Below are 27,772 nucleotides of genomic sequence, written 5' to 3' on the forward strand. Positions count from 1 at the left end.
CTATAAATTCTAGTAGTACATTTATTCTCTCTTTCTTATTAAATGAATAAATACAATCTTCAACATAAATACATATGCTTATTCTTATCTTTTCCAAGAATGAGGTTCTTTGGATGATATTGATTAGAGACCTAGAAATATTCGACCTTAGTTGATGAGAATACTAGAGAAAGGGAGAACATTTTGTTCACAATAATGGTGCTTATTGCTCTTGTTTGAAGAAGTCTCTTTCTTGCAAAGGGAAAACCCAATGCATGTCTTTTTAGCATCTTTTACTTTTTAATGAGAGAAGGAGAAAGGAAAATATAACACCAAAGATAGCATTACTCGGATGCCCAAATCCTTCTTATGTGGTAAACCAAATTATGGAGTTGGTACTTCTTTTTATTATTGGAATACAAAAGAGAAAAAGAAAGAAAGAATACCCACCAAGATTAGAAGGAAATCAAGTGAGGGAAGCACATGGATTGGAATTTGAATTGGGCAATGGTGTTTTTTTGGATAAGATCATTTAGGATTATTATGTCTTCTCTAAATATTTACATCATCTACTCTTTTCAAAATAAAATACTCCACTTGGTATTTTTGTTTTTGGTCTAGAATTTTGTAGATTAATTTTTTCCATGGTTCGACCCTTCTTCTTTACAAAAACGAGAAATTGTGACTCGAAAACCCTGGATTTATTTCGAGATTCGTTCTTTTTCGTATTCTTAATACGAAAAGACTAGAAGTGGAACAAAGATACGAAAAGACTACTATGATATAATGTAAGAACTCTGATCGAGCAGAGATCTTAATACTAAAATGTAAGCAAATTTATATATGTTATCAATAAAATACACAATAAAAACTTGAAGATGAAAGAAAGATACGGAGAGAGAAATGATCATGTTGGTCGGAAGTGATGAAGAATAGAAGATATATTACAAACGTGTTAGTTTTTTTTAGGTGAAATAAAGTTGTCCCACCAAGTCACTTGGAGTCCATTCCATTTGACAAAGTCTAGATTGCCTAAATGGGAAAGTAGAGTAGATGCCCAAATGAAATCATCCATCCACCTTTTCCTATCTTAATAAGATTTCCTCCGAATGTGAAGCTAACTAATGGATGTGGGTGGAGAGTGGGGACATTTATGGAAACCTAGAAGAAGGTTCTTTTCACAAAAGTGCAATACAAATAATGGCTTGTGATAACAGTGTCTGATTGTATGCACATGACTTAGAGCATCTCCAATGGGACACTCAATCTCTAACACTTAGAGTGCCACATAGACTTTTTGGAGTTTTTGTTAAAAAATCATCTCCAATGGAACACTTTATTAGACACTCTAATATGAGGTGGACACATTTATTGTAGAGTGTCTAGAGAGAGAAACTCTAAAATGAGAGTGTCTACTTGAGACACTCTAAGTGTTACTTTTAAATTTCAACCAATAAAAAATCTTGCTTTTCAACTACTTTTTATCAATTGAATTGAAGAAGGACATGTGTATTAAGTATAGACACTTTAGAGATCTCCATTGGAGACCAACAAAAATTAGAGTGTCTCTATATTGACATCTTGGAAAGAGAATCTCTATTGGCCCTTGACAACTAGGATTTTTAGAGTGTTTGTTAGAGTGTCCCATTGGAGATGCTCTTAGTGGAGGATTTCAAATTTTGAAAGATGTTGTTGGTGTTCCCTAATAATTCCAGCTGAAACTGTATGGGAATCAGATGTCGACAACTGAATAAACTGAACTTGTGTGGAACAAACCCCCAAACCGAGGAATTTGGGGGGTGTGGTGCCCTTAGATAATTTGCAAGCGTGTATAAAATACTTCTTCTATTGATTCTCCACCAACTCGTAGGAAATCGAGCCGGGTTATACTTTAGAGGCACACAACAATTGCTAAAGACGCTCGCTTTTGCGAAAGAAATATTGAGAGAGAGATTGAGAGCGATTAAGCCACACACCTAGAGAGGTAAGAGAGAGAAAGTTGGCAAGAGATTGAGAAAGAGCCAGTGGTAGTAGTCGTTGGTCATTGGTGATTTGCCAACGGAAAGTTGAAGAAGCTGGTGTGTGAATAGCACAACTATGTGAATGGTAAAAATGTTTTTGGATGGTGTCTCCCAATAACATTGGTTGTGTATAAATATCCCTAATATGGGCCCTAGTGTTGCATAGGGTGGACTGTACTTGGGATAAGGCCCATAAATATTTGGGTTTTGGGATTTCATTCCCTTAAGTCCAACTTAGAAAAACAATTGTTTGTTGGGGAGTGGAGGTTCTGCGGCCCAATCTTATTCGAACACTTGGGGCTATTTTTATCGACCTCTGAGGCCTGAGTTCAATGGTTCTTCGCCCGCACTAGTATTATGCTTTAGTTGAATCAACTCGAGCGAAACAGTAATACAAAATCCAATAATTTCTTCGCAAATTTGAAAAATGATAATGAAACACATATAGCGAGACAAATTGAAATATTGCTTACAATAGTATGTCACAAATACTTAAATCCTAAACCCTTAATACCAAATGTTACATATGATCCCACAATAATTGTTAAGGTAAATTCATATCCACAATTTTAATAAAAATATATAAAAAAAAAGTATTCTTACATATCAAACCAGTATCCAAATATTCCATCATATGGATTAGTAAGAATATAATATTCTAACATTTTTAAGTCATCATAGTGTAATCTTTTGTTCAAGAATCAAATCTAATCCCATAACCCCAAAAAAGTACTTCTATATATTCAACAATTCTTTTTTCTTGTTTTGTGACCAAACTACGACGAAATCTAATGATGCGGTTTTTGTCTAAGCCGTCCTAGTTTTTAGTCGTTTAATGTGGACCTTAGGTTTAATGAGTACGGTTAGAACTCCATGAGAAAGAGTTTATATACTATACTAAAAACCCACCTTTAGCATCAAATCTATGCCAACATTATGTTTATAAATATTTTACTAGTCTAATTGATAATAATTTGAGTGTTAGAGTTTAAAGAAACAAAGTAGAGAGAGGGTTTTGCAGAAAGTAAACATGAAGAGTAGAACATATCATTGTTAGGTTTGAGAAAGTGTGTAGCCCACTTGGGTTGCATATCCATGTTATAGTGTATAGTTTTAAAGAGATAGAAAATTCATGATTGTACTCCAAAACCCATCCAAATTCATCTTTAGGTTTCTCCAACACTGGGTCCTCCTCCCTAGCCCTAGCTCTCTCCAACTTTTATAGAAAGAAACATCATCTTCTACATATCTTACCTTGAATTTTTTTTTTTTTTTTATGGACTTAGTTTCTTGAAATACTTGGGCCCCATCTTAGTTGAATTTGGATGGCTATCACTTAAACCATATCCTTTCATTCTACCCTTTATTATTATTTATTTGTTCATTTTCCTTGTATTAACTTTTTTGGTTCTTTTTCTCCACACTCACATTCAACTTTGGGTTGTTTTCATGTGACAAGATTTGTAAACACTTAAAACATGTTTTTCACAAGAAAATTGTAATACTGGCGTGTATAGATTTGTTTCTATGCGTTGGCTACTTTGGAATTGATCAGTCAATTAAGAAATCTCCCCACATAAATATTATTATTATATTTATTATGTAAAAAAAAAGGAAAAATTGAACTAATTTGATTATAGAAAAAAAAAAAGAAGAAAAGAAAAGAAAGAGGAAAAAACTAGGGGTAAAATCGTAATATATCATTTATATCCAGGAAGGATGGAAGTGGATATACAAGGTGGCTTGAGGGCTAAAGTACAAAGTTTTCAAAAGTAACGGTCGGGTGGTCGGGGTATATACCCTGTACACCTTTACCATACTGGGCCCACAACTTGGGCCAATAAGATTCCATTGTTTCTCAGTTGTGGGCCCAACAATCCCTTTTCTTCTAAATCTCCACCCTTCATTTTCCTCTATTCCAATCTCAACCACTCACTTCCTTTTCATCTAGAAATAAAATATTTTTTCTTTGTACAAATAATATAGCTTAGCTGTTGTTGGTAAGTTTGATTGGGCTTCTAATTTCTATCTTATATGGTGGGCCAAGCCAAATGGGCCCAACCCATGGGCTAATTTTGTCATCTAGAAGAAGTAACAGAGTCAAATGAAGGTCTGAATATACGTTGGCCAGTTGCTAAAATGCGCTTGGGATCAAATTCACTCTTTCTTCTTAGAAATAAGTCCCACTTATCCCCAAAATGATCTTTCCATTCTTCCTCTGTATTGTAACTTGGTAGATATTTTTTCACCTTGATTCCTTCTTCTTCGCAAAATCTTAAGATTCGACGGTTTTGATTTGTTAAATACTCTAGCGTTTGTGTTTCGTCACCTGAGTCTAATGCAGATCTTAGCAGAGCTACTAAGTAAAATATATCTTCGTCTGGTGTTACTACTGATGTCTGATTATTCCACCTACACCACATAAAACCACATAGTTAGCTTTGATTTCAGAAAAAATTTAGAGAAGAAATTTGAACCCAACAAGTCCGGCCACAAGGGGCAAAAGCAAATACATATATGTGCAAGTAAAATATATCTCATTCAACAAAAAAAAAAAAAAGTAAAATATATCTTGGTCTGGTATTAATTCCCGGAGTATTCATCAAATCCGAATTGAATTCAACCTTACACTTATTCTATGTTTTTGCAAGTAGATAGCGATTGGACGCTAAAGATCAAACACTAGGGGTCTACCTAACTAAGCAAGTAAGATGAATTCTTTAGATTTTTTTTTTTAAAGCGGTATCATTGTTTAGAATGTGTTTATTAATGCGCCAAAGATCTATATGGGCCATGGAATGGATTTTGTTGTAACAAGTAGTCCACTAGATGACCCCAACATTTGATTTTCAACTATTGGATAACTATTGTAATTAATCCATGCAATGCATGCATGAAGCATTGTTAATTTAACAATAATGTTGTTCTATCATACTAGAGGCTATCAACACCAAGTCGGCGTTCTGACTTGGTCTGCGAGGATGGAGAAAGTAAATTACTCTCTCAGATACTCGATCGTCTCATCGTCCTAGTCAGATAGTCATTCTGTTAAATGCATCGGTCGGTCCGTCAGTCAGACAAATTATCATAGTTGACAATTTAACACTTACTTGTTTTTGTTCATTGGGTATATAAGAATAGGCCCACTTGTTTTATTTCCCAAAATACCCTTGAAAACTCCTCGGTCAAAATCAGCAATCCTTGACTTTGGAACAAATAGGTTGAGCCAAGGGTGAGGTACATCCCATAAACCCTTGGATCGGAGTTTCAACTCAGCCTTGTGAACTCGGTCTAAGAAATCCACGTAAGGAATATCAGTTGTGAAAACAGATGATGGAATGAAATCCAACTTTTTCAACAAAGCTTCTATTTCCTGCATCATCCAAACAACTTCTCTATATTAGAATAATATTAGGTTTTAGAGAGATCAGAGAAACTCATTAAACTAGAGAAAGAAAGTAGTCAAACAATACATATAAAAGACTACTAAATAATAATAATAAAAAAAAAAAAACATTATTCAAGCAAGATTATTGGATAGTGGGTGGGTCTTAGATTTAATAACTTTTTTTTCTTTCAAAGTACAATTTAATATAGTAAAATTTGTTCAATTATAAAACTAAATGACATAATAGATCATACCAAATCTTGTATGTTGTCATTATAGTGTCTCCTCCTTGGTCTAATTTCAATATTATAATAGAAGCTCATTTTCTTAGATCGATATCTTTTTTTGGTATCGAAGTACTCATTATCTGATTTTGTTCTTGAGCATAACTGAAAGATCTAGAGAACGAATAAACGAAACTATTTAAAACTTCATATACTCGCACAACGGATTAGTGAGAATTCAAATGGGCTGGCGGTATATACTTCATTTATTATATCTATCGTTAAGTGTCATAACCCTAGCTCAAAATAAAAAATAAATTAAGATCAACATTGACCCCATGTATTAAATATACTTTTGTATATAATATAAATATGGAAATGTTCAATACTACTATCATCTATACCTGATCAACTGTATTAGCTGTGGAATCGTCGTAGTTTTTTGTGATCTCTAAGCAATATAAAACACCACTGTCGCCACCATTGATGGAGCTAATCTTAACAGGATTACTAGGTGAGAAGAAAGAGGACCTCCAATTGTTAATAAGACCTTCATCTACAATAACAAAACCCTCAACATAATCGAATTTTTCACTTGAGGGTTTCTCATGCAATGATATAAGATATTCTTGGTCCTTTGTGAAAGTTGAAAAATTCGAGTATAATACTCTAATCCACCTCACCTGTTTGTACCAAAAAAAACACGACAAAGAACAAAAACGAAAATTAATTAACTTAATGCAAATTAGAAACATCAATAAATGTTAAAACAACAACATTTTTAAAAGGTGAAAAAGCCTATTTCCATGGGTTTAAAGCAAAAAAAGGGAAATATAATTTAACCTAACCCTTTACTTAAACTTCATTAGGTCATATATTCTTACTTTTTAGGTTTTGATTTTGTTCCATGAAGCAAAATCAATGTGTAGTCCACTACTATTACACTTGATTTTCTTTTTTAAAAGAACCCCATTAATTAACTAATTAATGAAAAGAAGAGAAAGTGGAGTTTCATGTCAAATTGATTACCCTTTTTGGAGATGGTTCAAGGGCAATTCTTGCTCTAGTTATAATCCCAAATTGACCTAAACCACCAAGAACACCATAGAAAAGTTGAGAGTTTTGTTCTTTTGAACATGTTAATAGCTCTCCTTTTCCTGCATGAACCCATAAACAAAAGGGTAAGTGTCCCTTCAAACTAAAAAAAAAAATAACACTTCTTTATTTTAAATTTATTTTATCCATAATAGTAATTGGGTCATTTCCATGCACCACCAACAAGAGAAAAATCTTCATAAAATAATGACTCGAAAACCAGTTGAACTATTACTTTATTTTTCTTCTTATAGAAGTATTAAGATATAAATTCTTTCTATTTTCAAAAAATGAACACATGATTAGTACCATTAGTAAGAAATGTTACCTGTGACAACATCGAGTTCAAATACATTACTGATTTGAGGACCATGATTAAAAGCTTGACCACTAATCCCAGCATTAGAAAGAGTTCCACCAACTGATAAATACAAGTAATCAGTCCATGATTTGGGTGCTAATCCATATTTTAATGTCCATTTTAATACATCAATCCATAATTCTCCACCCCAAACATCCACATAAATACCAGTACTACTACTACTATAATTATGTTCATCATGGCCCAAATTACCTACTAATTTTGGTAATCCTAATTTCCCATATTCTCTAAACCGGTTCCCTTTTGAACCACTCATATCAATCACAACTCCCTCAATTGCTTGTGCTTGACCATTAATTGAATGACCATGACCACGAGCCGAAACCGTAAACCGTCGACTCGAACCATAAACAGCTCTAACCAACCCGACAATATCATTTGATGAAGATGGATGTAAAACGGCTAAGGGTTTAATCACTTGACTCATTTTTCCAAAATCTGATGAAACTCTTTCGACGTCGGCGTCTCCAACACTTAAATGACCATTAATACCGACACCGAGAAAATCAATCATGTCAACTGTTAATCCAACGGTGGAGATTAATTGACAGATCACAAATGTTAACAGAAGTTTTGTAGTCATTTTGAAGAAGAAGTAGAAGAAGATGGGAATGAAGGAGACAAGGTAAAAATGGGTTGGCGTGTTTTGCGGTGTGTGTTGGAATTTTTGGGGGTATTTATAACAAAATTTCGAAAGGGGCGCTGTAAGGACCAAGGGCACCTATAGCAATAACATGGGGCGCGTATAGTAATAATGTGGGTATTGGGCAATTTGAAAGTATAAAGTGGGTGTTAAAATACGCACCCCCTTTTTTCTCTGAACAAGAGATATCTGATGAAATCTTGATATGGGTTTGGTACTTGATTTATTTAGAGAGAGAGAAAGGAACAAAATCTTGTTGCAGTAAAAAAAGAAGTCCTGATGAGATAACGTAAGACTTTGAGAACTTTTGAAGATTTACTACGCAATATAGAGAGATTCTCTGTTTCTCTCTCTCTCTACGAAAAAGCACCCACTTTCTCTCTCTAGATATTCACTACTACTATAAGGGATGATGGTATGATTTTGTTTTCTGGATTTGTGTCTAGGTTTTGAGACACAAGTTGGAAATTTATAAGACAAAAGGGAGAAGAAAAACAAGGGTAGGGGAAAGAGGGAACTAGGTCACGTGAGAAGGGTTAGATGTCACGTGAGAAGAAAAAGGAGTGGGCCACACGTGGATAGGACAGTGGTGGGTCCATTGTTGGATACGGAGGATCTGTGTTCACGTGGGTCTCTAGAAAGATAGAGAGAGAAAAAGAGACTGGATTCTGGTAAGAACTGTTGAGAGAGAGAGAGAGAGAGAGTCTGATGATGAAGGCTGGCTAGCTGCTGAGACAAACAGGAGGAGGATCTTAAACCTATCGAGTATCTAAAAAGATACTTTCTCTCTCTCTCTCTCTCTGGAAACAGATGATCACTAGGTCATCTTGTCATCAGCGGATATCAACGCTTCATATGCTGACCTGACTCGAGATTCAAATCATACTTACTACTTCATTCAATATTGTTTTTTCATTCATTTTTTATCACAAGATTAAGAGTTGTTTAATTAGTTAATACAAATAATTCAAATTTAATAGACGTAATGACAAATACTCAACTATGTTATAAGTTAAAAATACTTTCACATTAACCTAAATTAATATTTAAGGAGAATGTGGAAATGTCTTTAAAGAATTGAGTTGACTGTAATATTGTCCTAAATTAACTTTACTAGGAATTAAGTTGCTAATAACTCTTAGTTCATGTTTGGTGGGCAGAAAGTAAATGATATTACAACCAGTAGTAATCGTATAATGCAATTTTTTGTAATCGCAATAACTAACTACATTGTTTATTTGGTCCGGGATAAAATTGGTAAGGATTAATATTGTTGTTCATAAATTATCTAATGGAGATAATAAGAAATATGATTCACAAATCCACCCCTATTAGCCATTACCCCCTCCGGTCCAGAAGTCCAAATAACATTCTCTTCTGGAGTGTGATTTCTCAAGTATTTTGGTGCACCAAACACCATTGGTGACACCATTTTTTACCACATACCAATCATATCTTTAAATTAAGATAGATTTATGATCCGGAAAAATTTATTGACACTGCCAACCTTATAAGTGGACAAGTTGAACTCTTGTTTGGGCAATTATGAGGTTGATTAGGTTTGAAGCCAAACGGTTACGCCAAAATGCAAGATCATTAAATGATGATAGTAAATGAATATAACAAATTTTGTTAGTTTCTTATTCAATTCCAACTAATATAAGACATAGTTCTTAACAAAAAAAAACTAATATAAGACATAATTTCAGCCAGAACCTTCCATATTAAGTAATGACATGGAACACGAGACACTGGGAAACAATAGGGCAAAATACATATTTGCAACAAAAAAAAAGGTATATGTGTGTATGTACCACAAGAAAAATGATCTAACACCAAAAGAAACCTAGTAACCATCATAATCTTCGATCTTTTTCAACCAATTGCAGTTCTACTCCGTAGTAACAATACAATTGCATGAATCAACATCTTGAGCCCTATCTAGTTATGAAGTACAAACATATCACTACATTTTGTTTGTTCATATTTATTGATTTGTGTCGTATAGATCATTACTTTAATACTTGAAAAACCATAATTGTGTTTGTGTCATGTCGTGTCTTTACTCCCACTTAGATGTCAACCATCACCTTCCTATGCATTATTTTACCTTATCGATTTGAGTAACATTCACAACCAAACGACTGGGATAACATAAGTGTCAATACTTTGTTTTCAAATGATCCAGAAATGTAGTCCATACATTATTGAATTATATATTTTAGAATATATAGTGGAAGTAACAAAGTAATGCTCTCTAGGGACCAGCATACTCCATACAAGAAATGAACGATATGGCATGATGTTTAACGGTTATAACAATTATGCATTTGTAATGCCTCTTCGGAAATGTATAGTTAAATAGTTTGTGTTAAGTGATTATTCTTTTATGCAGCTTAAAATATTCAAGCAATAGAACTTATAATAGTTCGAGAGTTATTCATGCAAGGGTACGTGGTGTCAACTAGTTAACTAAAGAAATTTCTGAATCGAATCCAACTCAGATTTACATAAGAAAGTTTCAACAAAAAGAAGATACATATGGGAAGGTAGGATTTGGACACCACTTTTTTATGGCACATTGGCACCTAATAAATCTCATTTAAGCCTTTTTCAATCAAAAAAGTAAAAGTATAACAAAAATCAGGTAACGAAGTTTTTTGGTCGGTTTCTAACTAAATAAAGAAACTCTTTTGTGTATACTTTTTACCAACTTATTGATTAAGTTGTCGTTTTACTTTTTTTCCATTCTTACTTAGGATTAAAATAGCTTTTTCTTTTTAACTTAAAAACAACTCAAGAACTTCAAAGTTTTTAGACAAAAGCCCTAATTTCAAAAGTTTCAACTAAGTGCATTATGTGCATGTAATTATCACTAGATATGTAGTGTGTAACTTTAATTAGTTCTCTTTTTTTTTCTGAGTTGTCTTAAGAACTCAAATCCATTTACAACAAGTGCAATAAGTCCACCAACTTCATACACAAAGTGGGTTCTCTTTTGATGTCAAAAGAGTCTTTCCAAGTACATATTTGGAAAATATTTTACTTTTCATTAGAAAAACACAATTTGTTGAAAAGATGAAGAGTAAAAGCTTCCACAACAAGCAAAAATAAAATAGTATATATAAAAAAATAGTTGTTGCAGTATGAGGTTAGTACTTGGACCTAGGGCACAATAAAAATTTCAACTTATTACGTATTAGAACGACGATAATTGACGTGTTAGATTAAGTAAAAAGTGGTAGGATTTTTCATACTTGTTGAGTCATGTTCCATGCAATAAGAAGAAAAGTGGGGACATAATATAAACCCTAGAGAGGTAAAGAGCATGTAGGGGTTGTGAACTAATAACATATTAGGTATTAAATGATGATTATGGACATGAGAGATTAATTAAAAGTAAATCAAGAATTTGGTGAATTACAGCTCAATTGCTTTAATTAAGCATTGCTTTTTCACTTTTCTTTTTAACTTGTTTCCTCTTTTCTTCCCAAGTTAGGTCTTGGCCGGATCCTTCAACTCTAAGCAATTCCAATTACAATTACAAGCCATTGTAGGCTAAGTTTGATAGGTTCACTATTGATCATGAGCTTCCAAGAAAATGAGCTAAGTCATGGAGAAATGAGTTTCAACCTGTTTATATTTAAGGGATGTTTCTGCATCTTTACATGTGAAATTAATATTCTAATGTAGGATAAGTCGATACAAAAAGACGAGTCGCCTAGTCATACATAAACTATTTAACTCGTCTTAAAAATACTTTCTTGACATCCAATACCATAAGGCAATTGGATGTCAAACAAGCGGGTACGTACGTATAAGAAATGCCCAAAATAAGACCACATTTTGGTGAAATAACTATGGTACGTATGAAAAAGAATGTCCCACTTCCATAGTTCCATGCTCATATCTTTTTGGTTCCATACTATAGAATAATTGGTGAGATTAAAGCTCTAAAATACTACTCCACTAAACAAGGGATGAAACATATACCGTCTAAGCTTAGCACCTCATATAAAATAAGGGATAAAATTGTCACTTCATAGATGAGGCGTTCATGTAGAGGATCATGCGAGTTGATAACACATCATTTTGAAATATCAAATGCTACCCATATTTCGGTGATGGCAAGTAGCATATTTTTTTATACAATCAAGTTGACGAGAAAGATGGATTTGATAATTAGAGGTTGACCATATTGTGCTTTGTAATACATATATATATTTATTAATTTATGTTAATTGGGGTTCGAGGCACGCTGACAACTCAAAAAGAATTATGCTAATTGGAAAATAGGATGTTTGGTAGCACTTCAAGAAATATCACAAATATATAAATGGGATAGTAATCAAATTGAGCTTAATCAATCTTTAGGATTATCAATTTTCTTAGTGAATAAAACACAAAAATGTTAAAGATGACTTGAATATTAAAACTCATCATATATCTATTATTATGTGCTATTCATGATTAATTTATATCACATGCACCAGTCCACGGTTATGACTACAAATCCATTTGACAAAACAATAAGTATCTGATTAATTGTATGAGACAACATAAAACTATAGAATTGATATTATGTGACAATTAATTAAGAAATATAGCAAGTTGGGATAATTAAGAATTAGCCAACTTGTCTCCCTTAACAACATTGAACCAACATGTAGGGCCAAATAAGTATCCCAATTTTGATTTTGTGATGGCCTAGTTGACCACTTGACCTAAGCTCCCTCACCCACAAAATTCAAATATATCTCCATTTTCCATAATGGACAATTTATAGATTTGTTGGGGTTTTTGGTATTAAACGTTTTGGGTGAGAAAAATCTTTGATGACTCCATTCCGTCCCCTACTGTTTTTCTTCAGGACGATCACTGTTGAAAGGTCGTCCGAAAGAGAAGAAAAAAATTTCTCTTCTATTCCTACCACCATTTGTATATCTTTCCTTCTCCTCTTCCCGTCTCGCCTCCTCTATTGAGGGAGAGGGAGAGGAGCTGAAAAGTCTTCGGCATCCTGCTCTCAGTAGTCTAGTAGAAACCAAGGTGTCTATACTCATAACAGAATAGGTTCTATAACCTGTTGGGTTTGGTGCTTTTAAAAAGGGGAATTTCATATGCACTTTACGCACCACATTTGAATTATACTTGACTTGGTCAATTTTCTTTGACCTGGTCAATTTTCACACTCACCACCAGTGAAGAGCTAAACCGAAACCCCCAAAACGAATCACTCCATTGACTTCTCTTTTGACCACACTTCATCCCAGTACTTCAAGCTTCTTTTTTCGGTAGGAACACCAAAGTCACATTATTACCTTCTGTCAATACTACGTCTGCTTATTGCCTCTGACATCCAAGAGTGAAGTTTTTTTTTCTTTCTAAATCATATAGAATGATCACTTCCCAAGTATGTCTGACACTCAATTTTCTTCTATGGATTCTTGGGCTTTAGCGGTACTTCGGTGAAGAATATCTGGATGAAAAGCGTGATAAATTCATCAACAAAAAGACTGGAATATGTCGGACACTCAATTCATGCAACTATTTAATGGTTGAAAACCATATATCTATTTATTTTATTTCTTTTTACATTGCTCTCGACTGACCGTTGGCCGAATGAGTATCCACGAACAAAATAAAAATCAAAGGCATCTTTCTGGTATAGTTTGTATGTAGTTGGTAGTCGTCTTATAGAAGAAATACCGAGAGCTACATACTACTCTTTGTTTCCCACCGGTAGCATGAGCACCCACGTCCAACATCAAAGTCAGATGCATCTATTCAATTTAGTGCAAATAAGTTAGAAATAATCATACCGACCGAAAATTGAGACTGAAAACTGAGAGCTACTCTTATAAAATATTGATCTCAGTTTTTCGTCTGTAGGATGAATACAGACGGGCGAACATCTGAATTAGACGCATATTCCGATTTTAATTCTTCAAATGGCGTCGATAATCGTTTTATTGTTGGAAAAAACTTTGACCAAAATACTTCTACATGAAAAAATAGCCTATGAGGGTAAAAAGATGCAGATTGTGAGTACGAATAACCCTGTGTGAGAGGAAGATATAAGTGTATATGAAATTTCCCATTTCGAAAATCTAGGGAGTAAATTGAAGCCCAATTTGTTTTTTTGTTTTTTGAAAGACGTTGTATGGCACCACTGTTAGATGTAATTTTAATCTTGTACATTACAATATTACAATCAAAATGCAAAAAACCTACAAAATTACTAATACCTTGTCTATATCATCTTCTAATAATGCTTTAAGTATTAGAGGTCTACTAGGTTTCATTTTTCATATTCAAACTAACAATCCTTCATTATTTTTCAACCATAAAAAATCTACCGAGCTAGACGGGTATTACTCATCATCAGGTGTCGGCATCATCTGACTCAAATGAACGTGTCAGATATCAAGCTTTCGATCTTTTCTCCCATCCCATAGGTCGAAATTCGTATCACTTGAAGAATTTGGATAGCCTAGATTTCACAGGTTTTAGAGTATTATTGCCCATCCAATGTTGCATATGAACTCCAATTGCATCCAAATACATGCTACTACGACCATGAAATCCAACCACTTTCCCATCCGTCACCGTTGAAGAGAAAAACGTCCCGATTTCTTGCCCATAAGGACCATACTGTCCTTTATTGGTGTAAAATGTTAGTGATTTTATCACTTGAACTCTTTCATTTCCTCGAACCGACCCATAATAACCACTAATACAAGTAATGACCTCGTCCGGGTAATCAAATTTAATCTACACATTTGAGATATAAAAGATTAGTTTTTCCAATATAAGTTCATTAAGTTGAGAAAAATTGTATCATATGAAAAGAGTATAAGACTAATTACTTTAATAGTGGTCCCTCTGTTGTTTCCTCCGTGACATGCCGACCAAAATGATCGTCCATCTCTGTCATATTGGATCTGTATGGAAGAAATTTCTTCTTCTTTTGTCAAATAGATTTTTTTGATTCCAGTAAATACTCCATCATCCCATGGTTGACCTCCTTCACCTCCCCATGGACCAGGTCCATAAAGAACAGGTTCCTGTACAATAAGCTGAAAATGTTTCACAATTTAATCACTAGTACTATTAACCACAGTTTTCAACTGTTGCCAAAAATTTCAACACAACATTGTTATCGAAATATGACAGTAGTTTCAGGAGTGTCACTTAAACCAAAAAATTGATTAAACTAAAAGAAGTTGTCTGAAATAGTCACCTCATTGTTAGGTACTTTATTCTCTAGGGTTAGTGGTAAATTAGGCGATGGGCGATTATCCATATTATTTGCGTTAAACAACACATTTAGTGAACGACGTGTTGTTGATATCTTCCCTTTGAGAACATGAACTCCAATGCTCTCTAAGAACTTCCCTGCCCTTCCATGGAACCCTATAAGCATACCTTCTTGTATGTAAGAAGAGAAGTAGGTTCCATGTTCATGGCCGAATGGTCCATACTTCCTCTCCGTCGTATAAAATGTAAGAGATTTAACCACGGTAGGACCCATGAACATCAATTGTCCATAATAACCCGAAATGTGAGTCAAGGCTTCGTATGGGTAATCGAAAATTATCTGCAAAATAGGGAAGAAAAACTAAAAACGATAATAAATATTTAGTAAGTTAATTGGATACCGACAACATTATTTGTGTAATGGCCTTACCTTGTCCGATTTAACTCCTCCGGTTCCACCATTCTTTTCGCCCCATACGGGTAAACCATTCCGATCGTATAGAACTTTAATGGATACAATTGCAGCACTACGTGTTAAATGAACTTCTCGAACACCATTATATACTTCATCGTCGAATATTGTTCCACTAGTACCACCCCAAGGTCCATAAGAGACAACTCCTTCGAAACTTGATGACCCTTTTCGCGTATATGTTCGTAGCTGAAACATTTAATACCCGTATTACTACATATATACTAGAAACTTATTCTCTATTTCGCTTGCTAAGTAAGAGGTACGTACTGATTCAATCTAACTAGGACTAGGCTAATCAAGATTTAGAAATCTCACATCACCTTCATGTCATTTGGTTTCCCACTATAAGTAGAAGAACTCCTAGAACTTTGTGCAGAATGGTTGTTTGTGTGATCGCCTTCCTTCTGTCCTATAGAAAATACTTTCTCATAGCCTTCACCAACACTTCCTTGACTATATCCATTAGCAACTAAGCTTTGGGAAGACATTAAAGCTTTTGAACAAATTGGGTTTTGATCAGTAAGAGGTTTATAATAGACTCCAATAGAATTTAGATACCAACTTGAACGACCATGAAATCCAACAATTTTACTACCCTTAGACGAAAACGAAAAAGGGGTTCCTTCTTGAGTACCAAATGGTCCATATGTTTTTTGATTGCTCACAAACGAAATGGATCGAATAAAAACAGGACTCCAATCATGAATACTACCATAATATCCATTGATTGAGTTGAGGTATTCATTAGCAAAATCAAGCTTAATCTGCATAAAAATAAACAAGTTATTAGCAACAGTTTGTAGATACTGTAGCAAATTCTTCAAACACAAATTTAGATGAGGGAGAGAAACAGAGGTGGTGTTTCTTTTTCTCTTATTGTCTGAATCTAAATCATCTGATGTAGATGGACCAAAAATTAGCCTAAATCATCCAGATAATGCAGACATCACAAATCGGATAAAACAAACATTCTAAAATCGAGTTTAAGACAATCCAAACCTTGGGTTAGATTTCAGATACGACTCAAAAGAAAAACAAACACGAAGAAATAGAGACCTTTTCAGTTTTGAAGCCACCACTACCACCATGTTTAGGAGACCAAAGAGATGAGCTCCCTTTGTTGTTTTCGAAATACTCGAATTGGACAGAATCAATTCCACCACTGCCATGAACAATCACAATTTGTCTTATAGTTGTGTGAACTCCATCATCCCATTCCAATCCTTCTTCACCTCCCCATGGCCCAACACAAATTGGCTGGTCATAAATTGGCCCATGATCACTACTACTACTAGTACTGCTCTTGAAAATATTGATCTACAAAAATAAATTTAACATTTTATCAAAACAATAAGACTATCAAAATGAACTAAAATAAAAATGAATAGTTCAAGATCAATTCAACTAATTACCATTTCAACTTAAGAGAGATAGAGTAAACAGAATAAATTAAGTAGTAAAAAAATTGATGAAGAAATTTTAATTACACTTAATTGAAGAAGGATTAAGTGATGAAGAAATTTGGTAGGAAGATGGGTTTTATTTATACAAAATTGGAACCTCTAGAAATTTACGGTGATTAGAAAAAAAAAAAGTACTAGTGCCCAGTAAAGAGAAGAGACTACCTAAATAAAAAAAATATTCCAAATTCCACTATGGATGAAAATGAATGGTAGAGAATAAAAGAGCTGTAAAAAAAAAAAAAGTTGATTCAAAATATACGGTGGAGATTTGATTTCACCACCACCACCACCACCTATAAATTCACTTCGATTTTCTCTTTTTTTTTCACTTTGTTTTCCGAAATACAATGAACCTTACCCAAATCCAGATTGATTCTTCATTGGTGTTGGATTTTTTATTAGCAAACCTAATTCATGTACACAAATTTTTTTATTTGTGACGGTTTTCTAATCGTCGCTGTTTGTTCTTATACTTATGCCCTCGTAAAAACTTGCAAATACGTCCGTCGCAAATTTAGCTGTAGTATAGCGCCAACATTAAGAGTTGAGGGCGCCTTTAGAATTTTTCATATCTTCCTTTCTTTATTGGGCTTAATTCTTTTAAAATAACCTAGGCTCTGGGCTCAGATATGAAGACATTACTAGGCCTTAATGTATGGGCCTGAGCCCATTCTGTTTGAATCATTTAAAGGCTACTCATGTACACTTATTTAGTTGCTTTGAGATTTAAGTGGTCTAGGTCTACCCTCTTGTGTTTTTCAATTTTATGATTTTAGTCTCTCCTTCACTCGGATAGTCTAGGTTCAATATGAGCTTATCTATTTTTTAAATCGTACAATGTTTTTACATTGGATCTGAGATGCTTTAACTTGATATTTGACACACCACCAACTTGGCTCGATTTAGGGCAAGATAAGATGATCAATTTTTCGTACCACCATTGTCAAACTCATTTAATCAATTATTAAGAAAAAGGGAGAAATTCTACAAGGACAGGAAAATAAATAGCATTGGGGCTGGTTACTAACATTAGTTAGGGACGAAAAAATTGATACGAACTGATGAACGACTGATCCTTATGCTTCAATACTATGTAAAATTATAGAGCTTGTACAAGAAAATAATTGATGATCTAAAGGTATACGAGAAACACAACTTATTTTTTTTTTTCAAGTTGATAGTAAAGTGTTGGTGTCTCAAATTTTTTTTTTTTTTTTGTTTAATAAAAAAAAAAAAAAAATGTGTATTGTATTTTGGTGACGGTGCATGGAGACTCGGTCCCAATTTAGCTTGATATTATGATGCACCGACTTGATTCATTTTAGTGAAGATAAGATGATTAATCTTCCATACCAAACACATTATTAGATAGATTGATAATTGAAAAGGAGTTGGAGAGAAATTTGACAAGGACAATAAAATAGATAGCCTTAAGAATAGCTACTAACATTAGTTTTGGGTCGATAAAATTGATGAAGAAGGTCTTTCCAATGATTCCTAAACTCACAAATCATAATTCATCAGATAAATATTTAACATCTATCAATAGTTTAACATGAATATTGACATGTAATCTATCTAGCATGCCATTGCATTTTTTTTATTAAAGCATTAAAAATTACAACTTAACAATCGCAGTTTTTACAGGAAAAACAAAAATAGTACCACATATTTATTTAGTTTACTAGTAGTATAAGATATGAGGTAACCAAGGTTATTTGACTAATAAAATGAATTAACCCAAATTGGCAAGTGGTTAATTTAGTTATATTTATTTTTAGGGAAGAGAGAGAGAGAGAGAGAGAGAGGAAAATGGTTAATAACGTTTCTTGGGGGTGAATTTGGGCGACCACCGACGTAAACGGAACGGAGATCTCGCGGACAAAATTAATTGAGGGAGCCGTGGGGGACGTGCTGCTATCATAACTATCTACACCTTTACGGCGCCAACAATTTGCTTTCTTCGCCCCCGTTTATTGTCGTAGGCGCCTCTTTTTCACACGACCATGATAAATTTTAGCTGTAGGAGGGCGCTAAAAGTAGTAAAGGTGAGCGCCTACAGAATCACCCTTTATACTAGTAGTATTAAAAAACGGTTGGTGGGTACTAGGGTTTCCCTGGTCCCAAAAAGTGGATGTCTCACTAATCGACTAATAAGGCTACTACCTTGGGCCAGCCCTTAACAATATTGAACAACCATCATTCTTATCAATCTACTTATATCTTTAAGTCATAGTCATCTATAGTGGTGATCTTATATTCTTTGTTAAAGCTTTAGAAAAAAGAAGTATATGTTTAGTTGATTTACTGGTTAGAATTTGATCTTAAAATGACAATAATGTCCAGCATCGTTCATAATCGCAAGAACCTAGCTAGATTGATTATTAGGTTTAAACTCATCACGATTCACATAGAGTTGTTACTAAAAACAAGATGGATCCATGAGAGAGCACGGATGGGGGGCCTCCATGGATCCAAACAATTTAGATACATAGATAGTAATACTTATATGTATAATAATTTTATGATATTAAAAATTAAAAATAGAATGATATAAATGGGGTGCTTCAAAATTAAGAGTTAGTTGAACTTTTTTTCATATGCAACCTTGGAGGGTAAGCTCATTTAAAATTGGTGACCATAAATGTTGTTTTTTGATTAGTCCATACATATTTAACAAGTAGCTTCATTTTTATTTTTGGAGAAAACAACCAACTAGGCACTAGCCCTTCTTTCTCATTGCTTGTTATAATTCATGAACTCAAAAGACTACAAGACAAGTTGTTTACTCTTTAAATATAAATCACCAAATCTGTCTTTCACTCCAAAAAAAAAAAAAGCTTAATGGTGGTTGGATCTTTAAAATCTAACTACTCGACAATCCTTTTTGTTTAATAAAGGTAATATATTACTAGTACTGAAGTAATCATTATCATAATCATCACCACACACAATATTGGTTAGACATTTATGAGGAATCTTAAGATTTATCTCAGTGTTATTCTACATTGTTTTAGGTGAAGATCTAAGTTAGTTTAAATCACTTACTTTTTGAAGATTATTGCAATTTTACAGCATAATATATGTAATTATCGTGCACTAAATAGTATTAATTTTCTTAGTTTTGCCGGAGTAAAACTTGGTGTCCCAAGAGTAGATGGGTAGACTTCAACAAAAAAAAAAAGAGTAGATAGGTAGTGTGATTATTGTTGTTTGAAAATTCAAAAAAAAAAAATAGGTTGACTGATGTCAGTGTATAGGGAATGTGAGGAGTTTTGTGTGTTTTCCGTCCTAGACGCCACATTGGCTCTCTATTTGTCTGTTGAGTAAAAATAACAACACCATCTTGGTCCTACTTCTCTTTTTTTTTTTTTTTGATGAAGGGGTCCTACTTCTCTTCCTTCCATTTCTTTTTTTATATATATAATCATCCTTTGATTGCAAATACTCATTTAACCTTGTGAAAGTTTATGTTAGTTGATAGACTATAAGACTTAAACTAAAATAAAGAACACAATATTTAACGAGGTTCGGTCGGAGGATCACGACCTACATCTTCGGAGAAAGCCAGAACGGCTACATACTTTATTATCCACAATTGTGGTGATTCGTTACAATGATTGATTAGTAATCGAATGCTTAAACTCTTAGAACCCATCTCTTATTTATAGGGTTTAGGGTTTCCGAGTTTCTCCTAACTAAACTAGGAAACAATATAATCTCTACTCAATATTACTATTAAATAGTTACAAGAGATATCCTAAATATATCTTCGATATCTTTCATATCTTCCAATATCTTGGACTCATCTTGATCGTCGGATCTCTTGATGTCGATCCGTCTCATCTTCATATATCTTGGACGGTTGATCTTGGATATCTTCGGATCTCGATTCATCTCGATCCTTATACTCTAACAAACCTTTTAAAAATAAAGTAACTTGATCCTTAGAATTTAAGAAACCCCAATAACACGGTAGTTTGAATTCTTTTTAAGTGATCATTATATCATCATACCGACCTATAATATGTGATATGTGTGTCTCTAATTTCAAATCAGTATCTATTGAGGAGTCGTTCCAAATTCATATATGTATTATGGGTCAAGTGACTATTGATAAAGCTTGTTTGCACGTACACTATTACATAACTTAATATAATAGTCCACAAAAATGTCAAACATTACTAGACATAAAATCTCAGCTGTAAGAACTAAAAGAAGGCCAGAGGATGAATCGAATAGTACGATTGTGGATTCAGCTGGAACATGAAATATGATATTTAAATAATTTTCTTTCAAATAGCTTCATTTAAACCTATCTATTGAACCTAGTTACCTCTCTCTCTCTCTATATCTTTTGAAATGGGATCTATGGAGAGTTATTGGTAGGTAGTAAAGGATATCGACATATTAATTGGGGAAAATGACATGAAAGGAATTTGAAAATAGAAAACAAAATAGGAAGGTCTGTCATCCATGGATGGTATATCAAAAATGTAGTGGTATGTATTGCCATATGCACATGGGGTGTTCCTTTTTCTTTATCATATCTTTCTATCCTTATTTTAGCCTTCCTTTTTCTTTAAGGGAAGACAAATAAAATAAAACATCCCCGGAGACAAATGGAGCAAAAGAAGCATCCTATTTCTTAATTTTTGCACCATCATGACACCACTCTACTTCTTTGTTGTTGATATAGTCCCTTTCTACCCAAGTTCATATTGTCATAAATTCTTTATTGTAATTGTAGTTTTGCTCTTTGGTAGAAGAATTTTTTAAAACGAGAACAAAACAAATAAAATTAGACATGGCAGCTAGTTTAACCCAACATCTTTAACTAAATATGTGCCAAAATCAAGCTTCAATTTTTTACCCGTTTAAATATTTTATCTGTATAAGTGTATAGACGTGTCTCAAGATGATTAAAAGACTTCGAATGACACTTTACAACATCTTATCAGTCTTTTAGACTTGAGGAATTTACATTTTATCCAATTTATTTAATTTGAACCCTAATGCCTATGTATGATCTAATTAAGTCTTATGCACACAGAACTAGTTTACCATTTCGAGTCGTATGGAACGTGAATATTAAATAACCTAATATGTGAGAGAGCTTTGGTAAATTAGTATCTTTAGATTCTTCTTCTCTCTTCCCTTTGTTGTCTAGTATGAAACTATGAATTGTAAATTCAAATTTCATAATCTTGGAGAATGTAGAAAACTACTACAAATTTGTGTAATTTTACACCATAGTAAAAGACAACAAAAAAATCTATATTTTATCACCAAGACCCAAACTTTTTTACTTCATTTTGCTGTCCTTCACTCTCCTCACAGTATTTCAACTGTGAAGTTCCATTAAATTCTCATGCTCTTCTTGTTTACATATTAATGGCATCCCTAGAATTCATTATAAGAGTTCAAACAGAGTGATTTCTCTCTCTGTCTCTCTTTGTTCCTCCTTCAAATCTCCTCCACTTCACTCAACTACATTGCCCAAGATATTAGAGAGAAAGAGAGTGATTTTGAGTGAGAAAATAGAAAATGGGAACTACCCAAGTTACCAAATTCTTCTATTTGGTGTTGTTTCTAATGGGTATACAGATGATTCAAAGTAGTGTTACTTATAATAGGAAAGCTATAATCATCAATGGGCATAGAAGAATCCTCATCTCTGGTTCTATACATTATCCAAGAAGTACACCTGAAGTAATTTCTCTATCTTTCTTTCTTATTTTCTTCATCATTTAGTGTATAAAATTGGGTGAACTTTTGTGGGTATTTGTTAATTTTGATTAAAATGAGGGTGAAATTTGAAATGGGTTTTTGTTTTTTAGATGTGGGGAGATCTTATACAGAAAGCAAAAGATGGTGGATTAGATGTTATACAAACCTATGTGTTTTGGAATGGGCATGAACCTTCTCCTGGCAATGTATACTTTATCTTTGCTTCTTCTTCTTCAATTTTAATTTTTTTGAGTGATTTTAGTTTATTATTGAACTAAATTTAATGGGGATTTCAATTTTTTTCAGTATTATTTTCAAGGAAGATATGATCTTGTTAGGTTTATAAAAACAGTTCAGAATGCTGGTCTTTATGTTCATCTTAGAATTGGACCTTATGTTTGTGCTGAATGGAACTTTGGGTATGATTGCTTCATCTCTCTCTCTCTCTCTCTCTCTCTCTCTCTCTCTCTCTCTCTCTTTCTCTTTCTATATAGTATATATATATATATATATAATATGAATGATTAAGAAGGATTTGGTTTTGTGCAGAGGGTTTCCTGTTTGGTTGAAGTATGTACCAGGAATCAGCTTCAGAACAGATAATGAGCCCTTCAAGGTCTTTATCTCTTCCACTTTTTAATTTTTTTATCCCCAAGATGTAATAGTCCCACGTCGCTTGGGGGAGCGTCTAGAGCCTACGCCGTAAAGGCGTAGTCAAGCTTAGTAAGTGTTGACGCCTTTTCGGCGGGCTCGCAGAGATTTCGCCAGGGACAAAACCCTGCACCCCTAGCTTGGGTCTGGGTGTCAAAAGGTTAGGACGACTGCTAAGACTTGGAGGGTCACACAAGATAAAATTTTATAATGAGTTTTTGTTTTTCTGTGACATTTATTTTCCAGAGGGCAATGGAAGGTTTCACTGTGAAGATAGTGCAGATGATGAAGAATGAAAGACTGTTTGAGTCTCAGGGTGGACCCATTATCTTCTCACAGGTTAGAGTTTCAGGTCATTAATGGCTGTTTCTTTTGTGTTTCATGGAAAATATTAATGAAAAATCAAAAGTTATGGTAGTTTATGTATCTAAAAGAAAAACTAAAGTGTGCGATTCGATATAATATTGTAACGGTGCAGATTGAGAACGAATACGGGCCATTTAGTCAAGCATTTGGATCCGCAGGTCGTTCATACATGAATTGGGCCGCAAATATGGCCGTTGGACTGAATACAGGGGTGCCGTGGGTCATGTGCAAGGAAGACGATGCCCCAGATAATGTGGTAAGCAATCAATCTTTTACTCTTTTCTCTCTTTAACTTGCTTAGTTTATACTACATTTCTCAAGTGTTATCTTGTTTATTGATTCTTGATTATATACCTCTTGAAATTTTGTCGGCAGATTAACGCGTGTAATGGTTTCTACTGTGACGCTTTCTCTCCAAACAAGCCTTACAAACCGAAAATGTGGACTGAAGCTTGGAGTGGCTGGTAACTTCGATTTTGAATTCAAAAGTTTATAATTTTTTACTCAAAAAACTTATTTTCTCATCTTATTATCTTTTGTGTTCATTATAAAAAAAAGGTTCACGGAGTTTGGTGGCACCATTCACCAACGTCCAGTTCAAGATTTGGCATTTTCAGTTGCCCGTTTTATTCAGAAAGGAGGGTCGTTTATTAATTACTACATGGTCAGTCTCTTCTACTAAATAATTTACTCCGCTTCGATCTATAGAATTTTAGAAGGAAAGGACTTGATCTATAATATAACTTGGGACAGTATCATGGAGGAACTAACTTTGGAAGAACTGCTGGAGGTCCTTTTGTTACTACAAGTTATGACTATGATGCTCCTCTTGATGAATATGGTAAGAAAGACGATTCCAGAAGCTCGTCCAAAAAGATCTTTAGGAGTTTTAGTTACCCGTTTACGATTTTGCAGGTTTGATTAGGCAACCTAAGTATGGGCATTTGAAAGAACTTCACAGGGCGATTAAGCTAAGTGAGCGAGCCTTAGTATCTGCTGATCCAATTATAACGTCGTTGGGAAGCTATCAACAGGTAAATGACTTACTCTATGGTCGAGTTTTCTCTTTTCTATCGTGTTATATACGAAGCTTACTGGTTTCGTGATTTTCTTCAGGCTCACGTATTCTCTTCCAAGTCTGGTGGTTGTGCCGCTTTTCTCTCAAACTACAATGTTAAAAATGCTGTTAGGGTTGTTTTTAGAAGAAGGCATTACAACCTCCCACCTTGGTCTATTAGCATTCTTCCCGGTTGTCGGAATGTTGTCTATAACACCGCTAAAGTGAGACATTCATTTTCTTTAACTCAACTTTTCGATTCCCTATATATATGAGTAGACCTTGTACCAAAATTTGTTAGATTCCTGAAGATCTATACTTAAAATTTGTTAGATTTGTGACGATCTATGCTTAAAATTTGTTAGATTTGTGACGATCTATGCTTAAAATTTGTTAGATTTGTGACGTTCTATGCTTAAAATTTGTTAGATTCGTGACGATCTATGCGTAAATGTTGTCTATAATCCTCCTTACTCTCTTTTGTAATCCATAGATTGGAGTTCAGACCTCAAATATGCAAATGCTCCGGGGCAACACAGAATTACTCTCATGGGAGACATACGATGAAGATATCTCTTCACTGGATGACAGTAAAATGATGGCAGCCTCAAGTTTATTGGACCAAATAGATGTTACAAGGGATAGCACAGATTATCTTTGGTATCGGACCAGGTGAGATTCACATATCGCCTTATCAGTAGCTTCACATTTTTTACTCAAATACATATATATGACTATCCTTTTCCATTTTGTCGTGTACCCAGTGTGGTACTCAACCCGTCCGAACCATGCCTGCACGGAGGTCAATGGCCTGTTCTCAGCATTCAATCAAAAGGTCATGCTCTCCATGTTTTCGTCAATGGAAAACTAACAGGTACATTCTAGGTTTCACGAATGACATGCCTACTTCATATAAAAGTGATTACTTTTCGATATTATTTTGTTTTTAACTCTTTGAAACTATCCCTCATTTCGTATCACAACAGGATCGGCCTATGGGACAAGGGAAAACACTCAATTCACTTATACAGGAAGCGTTAACCTTAACGCAAGAATAAACAGAATTTCGCTATTAAGCATAACAGTTGGATTGCCGGTAAGTTAACACGTTAACTAACTGTTTCAGTATGTCATTTTTTCATATCAAAACTACTGTGTAGTTGTTTTCATAATGACTAAAACCTAGTTTTTTTGGATGAAGAATGTTGGAACACATTTCGAAACTTGGAAAACTGGAGTTCTTGGACCAGTTTTGCTTCACGGTGTTGACCGAGGAACAAGGGACTTAAGCAGGCAAAGATGGAATTACCAGGTCAAACGAAGTTTCTACTTGTAGCTAAAATACAACTAATGGTGTTTGTTCTTTTCAAATTAAGATCTCAAATCTGACTCGAGTTACTCGAGGTCTTAATTGACTCCAGTGAGATGTTTATTTTTTATCGGCTCGTGTGTCCAACTTGTGTGAATGACTGGGTTAGGCTGATTTTGGTCCATTTGAGTTAGACGTAAAATTAGCTGAATCAAAGAGCCCATTGTCTGAACTAACCTGAAATGATTACTGTGTCCGTGACCAGAATAAATCAAACTCAGACGAGACACCACCATAGTCTTAATCAGTGCTAAGCCTCTAACATCAAATTCGCTTTATCTATACAGGTTGGGCTTAGAGGAGAAGCCATGAATCTCGTGGAAGAGAACGGAGTTTCCTCAGTAGAATGGATGAAAGAGTCGTTAGTTTCACGTAGACAACAACCACTAACATGGTACAAGGTACGAAATCAGTAAAAACTTGAGAAAACGACTTCATGCTAGATCTTTTGGTTTTAAGTATCGAAAAGTAACCCTTTCACGGAAATTGCAGTCTTATTTCAACGCACCGGGAGGAAACGGGCCATTAGCTTTAGATATGTGGAGTATGGGGAAGGGACAAATATGGGTAAATGGGCAAAGCATTGGAAGATATTGGACAGCTTTGGCAAACGGAAACTGCAATAGGTGTAGTTACTCCGGGGCATATCGAGTTCCAAAATGTCAAGTTGGCTGTGGTAGACCAACCCAACGATGGTAATGAATCTTGAAATGACCCAACTAAGTTCGTAACGGAGATGAAATTGGGAGTAGAACTAATCAAATTTTTTTACTTACTATTCCTTTCGTAATGAACGTTGCAGGTATCATGTGCCACGGTCTTGGGTAAGGCCAACGGGAAATCTGTTGGTAGTTTTTGAGGAAATTGGTGGTGATGCTGCAGGAATTTCTCTTGTGAGAAGATCGGTGAATTCTGTCTGTGCTGATGTCTCTGAGGACCACCCAACCATAAAAGATTGGCGCATCGAAGATTATGAGAAGTCAGAAGGACTTCACAAACCAAAGGTTCACCTGCATTGTGAACACAACCAGTCGATATCTGCCATAAAATTTGCAAGCTATGGCACTCCTTCAGGAACTTGTGGAAGTCTCGAACAAGGAACTTGTCATTCACCAAACTCATACGCCACTTTAGAGGAGGTATGGAAAATCATTTATTTCCGTTCACATTCATGTAATCTATGCCTTCAATCCGTCGACCAAATTTCTAATTTCTCGTTCGGTTTCTGTAATATTAACAGAAGTGTATGGGAAAGCAAAATTGTTCAGTGACTCTATCAAGTAGTAATTTCGGAGGAGACCCATGTCCGAATGTGTCAAAGAGAGTTGTGGTAGAAGCAATTTGTGACTCAGAGATTACGATAAACGGTGAAGCCAATTCAATGGGTTGAAGGATGCAGTAATTTCTCTTCATATATGGGCACTATCAGGTTCATTTTCGCCGACTTTTCTTAAACCGAAAACAGCAGTCGGTGCAGATTTTGCATTCTGTCTCTTGGTGAAGATTATGTCAATTGGTGAGTTATGATTGGTGTGAATATTTATCTTATTTATATCATATTGAGGAAAGTCGAATGTCAGGATGAGTTTTGTTGAAAACAGAACTTGGTTCTTTATTCTTCAATAAATTTATAAGATTGTATTTTATCTTTCTGTCTTTCTATCTCAATGAA

The 27,772-nt window shown here is 34.4% G+C and overlaps 3 protein-coding genes across 7 annotated transcripts; 1 reads left to right on the plus strand and 2 right to left on the minus strand.

Moving 5' to 3' along the window:
* Window positions 1-3,679: 3,679 nt before the first annotated feature.
* Window positions 3,680-8,210, minus strand: CKX5 (cytokinin oxidase 5). Its single transcript, XM_086637832.1, has 5 exons — window positions 7,036-8,210; window positions 6,642-6,769; window positions 6,017-6,295; window positions 5,111-5,373; window positions 3,680-4,412 (listed from the first exon to the last, which is right to left on the minus strand). The coding sequence occupies exons 1-5, from the start codon at window positions 7,670-7,672 to the stop codon at window positions 4,079-4,081; spliced, it is 1,641 nt and encodes a 546-aa protein (XP_086493958.1). The 5' UTR covers window positions 7,673-8,210; the 3' UTR covers window positions 3,680-4,078.
* Window positions 8,211-13,904: 5,694 nt separating this feature from the next.
* Window positions 13,905-17,069, minus strand: LOC147541239 (jacalin-related lectin 3-like). Of its 4 annotated transcripts, none has more exons than XM_086634067.1 (7): window positions 16,877-17,069; window positions 16,521-16,781; window positions 15,785-16,228; window positions 15,420-15,650; window positions 14,973-15,329; window positions 14,599-14,796; window positions 13,905-14,503 (listed from the first exon to the last, which is right to left on the minus strand). In XM_086634067.1, exons 1-7 carry the CDS (start codon window positions 16,877-16,879, stop codon window positions 14,201-14,203), a joined length of 1,797 nt encoding a protein of 598 aa, XP_086490193.1. In that variant the 5' UTR covers window positions 16,880-17,069; the 3' UTR covers window positions 13,905-14,200. The 4 variants fall into 4 exon arrangements, with proteins under 4 accessions (XP_086490193.1, XP_086490192.1, XP_086490191.1 ...); XM_086634066.1 differs by having other exon boundaries at window positions 14,599-14,808; XM_086634065.1 differs by having other exon boundaries at window positions 14,973-15,350; window positions 16,877-17,007.
* Window positions 17,070-21,559: 4,490 nt separating this feature from the next.
* LOC147541240 (beta-galactosidase 3-like) lies at window positions 21,560-27,750 on the plus strand. 2 transcript variants are annotated; one of them, XM_086634061.1, is made up of 20 exons: window positions 21,560-21,825; window positions 22,098-22,639; window positions 22,768-22,863; window positions 22,964-23,076; window positions 23,207-23,273; window positions 23,555-23,647; window positions 23,787-23,930; window positions 24,050-24,138; window positions 24,233-24,338; window positions 24,428-24,515; window positions 24,590-24,708; window positions 24,791-24,955; window positions 25,225-25,403; window positions 25,496-25,605; window positions 25,718-25,827; window positions 25,933-26,043; window positions 26,388-26,501; window positions 26,593-26,795; window positions 26,903-27,239; window positions 27,341-27,750. In XM_086634061.1, the coding sequence occupies exons 2-20, from the start codon at window positions 22,475-22,477 to the stop codon at window positions 27,488-27,490; spliced, it is 2,559 nt and encodes an 852-aa protein (XP_086490187.1). In that variant the 5' UTR covers window positions 21,560-21,825; window positions 22,098-22,474; the 3' UTR covers window positions 27,491-27,750. The 2 variants fall into 2 exon arrangements, with proteins under 2 accessions (XP_086490187.1, XP_086490188.1); XM_086634062.1 differs by lacking the exon at window positions 21,560-21,825 and having other exon boundaries at window positions 21,917-22,639.
* The last annotated feature ends 22 nt before the right edge of the window (window positions 27,751-27,772 follow it).

This window comes from Eschscholzia californica, unplaced genomic scaffold, assembly GCF_041429995.1.
Source record: "Eschscholzia californica isolate CP2 unplaced genomic scaffold, dmEscCali1.0.p SCAF_4, whole genome shotgun sequence".
NCBI classification, from domain to species: domain Eukaryota; kingdom Viridiplantae; phylum Streptophyta; class Magnoliopsida; order Ranunculales; family Papaveraceae; genus Eschscholzia; species Eschscholzia californica.

Bases quoted from the DNA above. Each gene is read 5' to 3' on its own strand.
- CKX5 (XM_086637832.1), bottom strand. From the start codon at position 7,672: ATGACTACAAAACTTCTGTTAACATTTGTGATCTGTCAATTAATCTCC. The intron at 6,770-7,035 runs GTAACATTTCTT...GGGTTCATGCAG, and splicing joins TGAACTCGATGTTGTCACAG to GAAAAGGAGAGCTATTAACA. The intron at 4,413-5,110 runs GTAAGTGTTAAA...TATGTGGTGTAG, and splicing joins TACCCAATGAACAAAAACAA to GTGGAATAATCAGACATCAG.
- LOC147541239 (XM_086634064.1), bottom strand. The intron at 15,651-15,784 runs GTGATGTGAGAT...TAAATGTTTCAG, and splicing joins GGAAACCAAATGACATGAAG to CTACGAACATATACGCGAAA. The intron at 15,351-15,419 runs GTAAGGCCATTA...TATCGTTTTTAG, and splicing joins GAGGAGTTAAATCGGACAAG to TTTTTCTTCCCTATTTTGCA.
- LOC147541240 (XM_086634061.1), top strand. From the start codon at position 22,475: ATGGGAACTACCCAAGTTACCAAATTCTTCTATTTGGTGTTGTTTCTA. The intron at 23,077-23,206 runs GTATGATTGCTT...GGTTTTGTGCAG, and splicing joins TGTGCTGAATGGAACTTTGG to AGGGTTTCCTGTTTGGTTGA. The intron at 26,502-26,592 runs GTACGAAATCAG...CGGAAATTGCAG, and splicing joins AACCACTAACATGGTACAAG to TCTTATTTCAACGCACCGGG.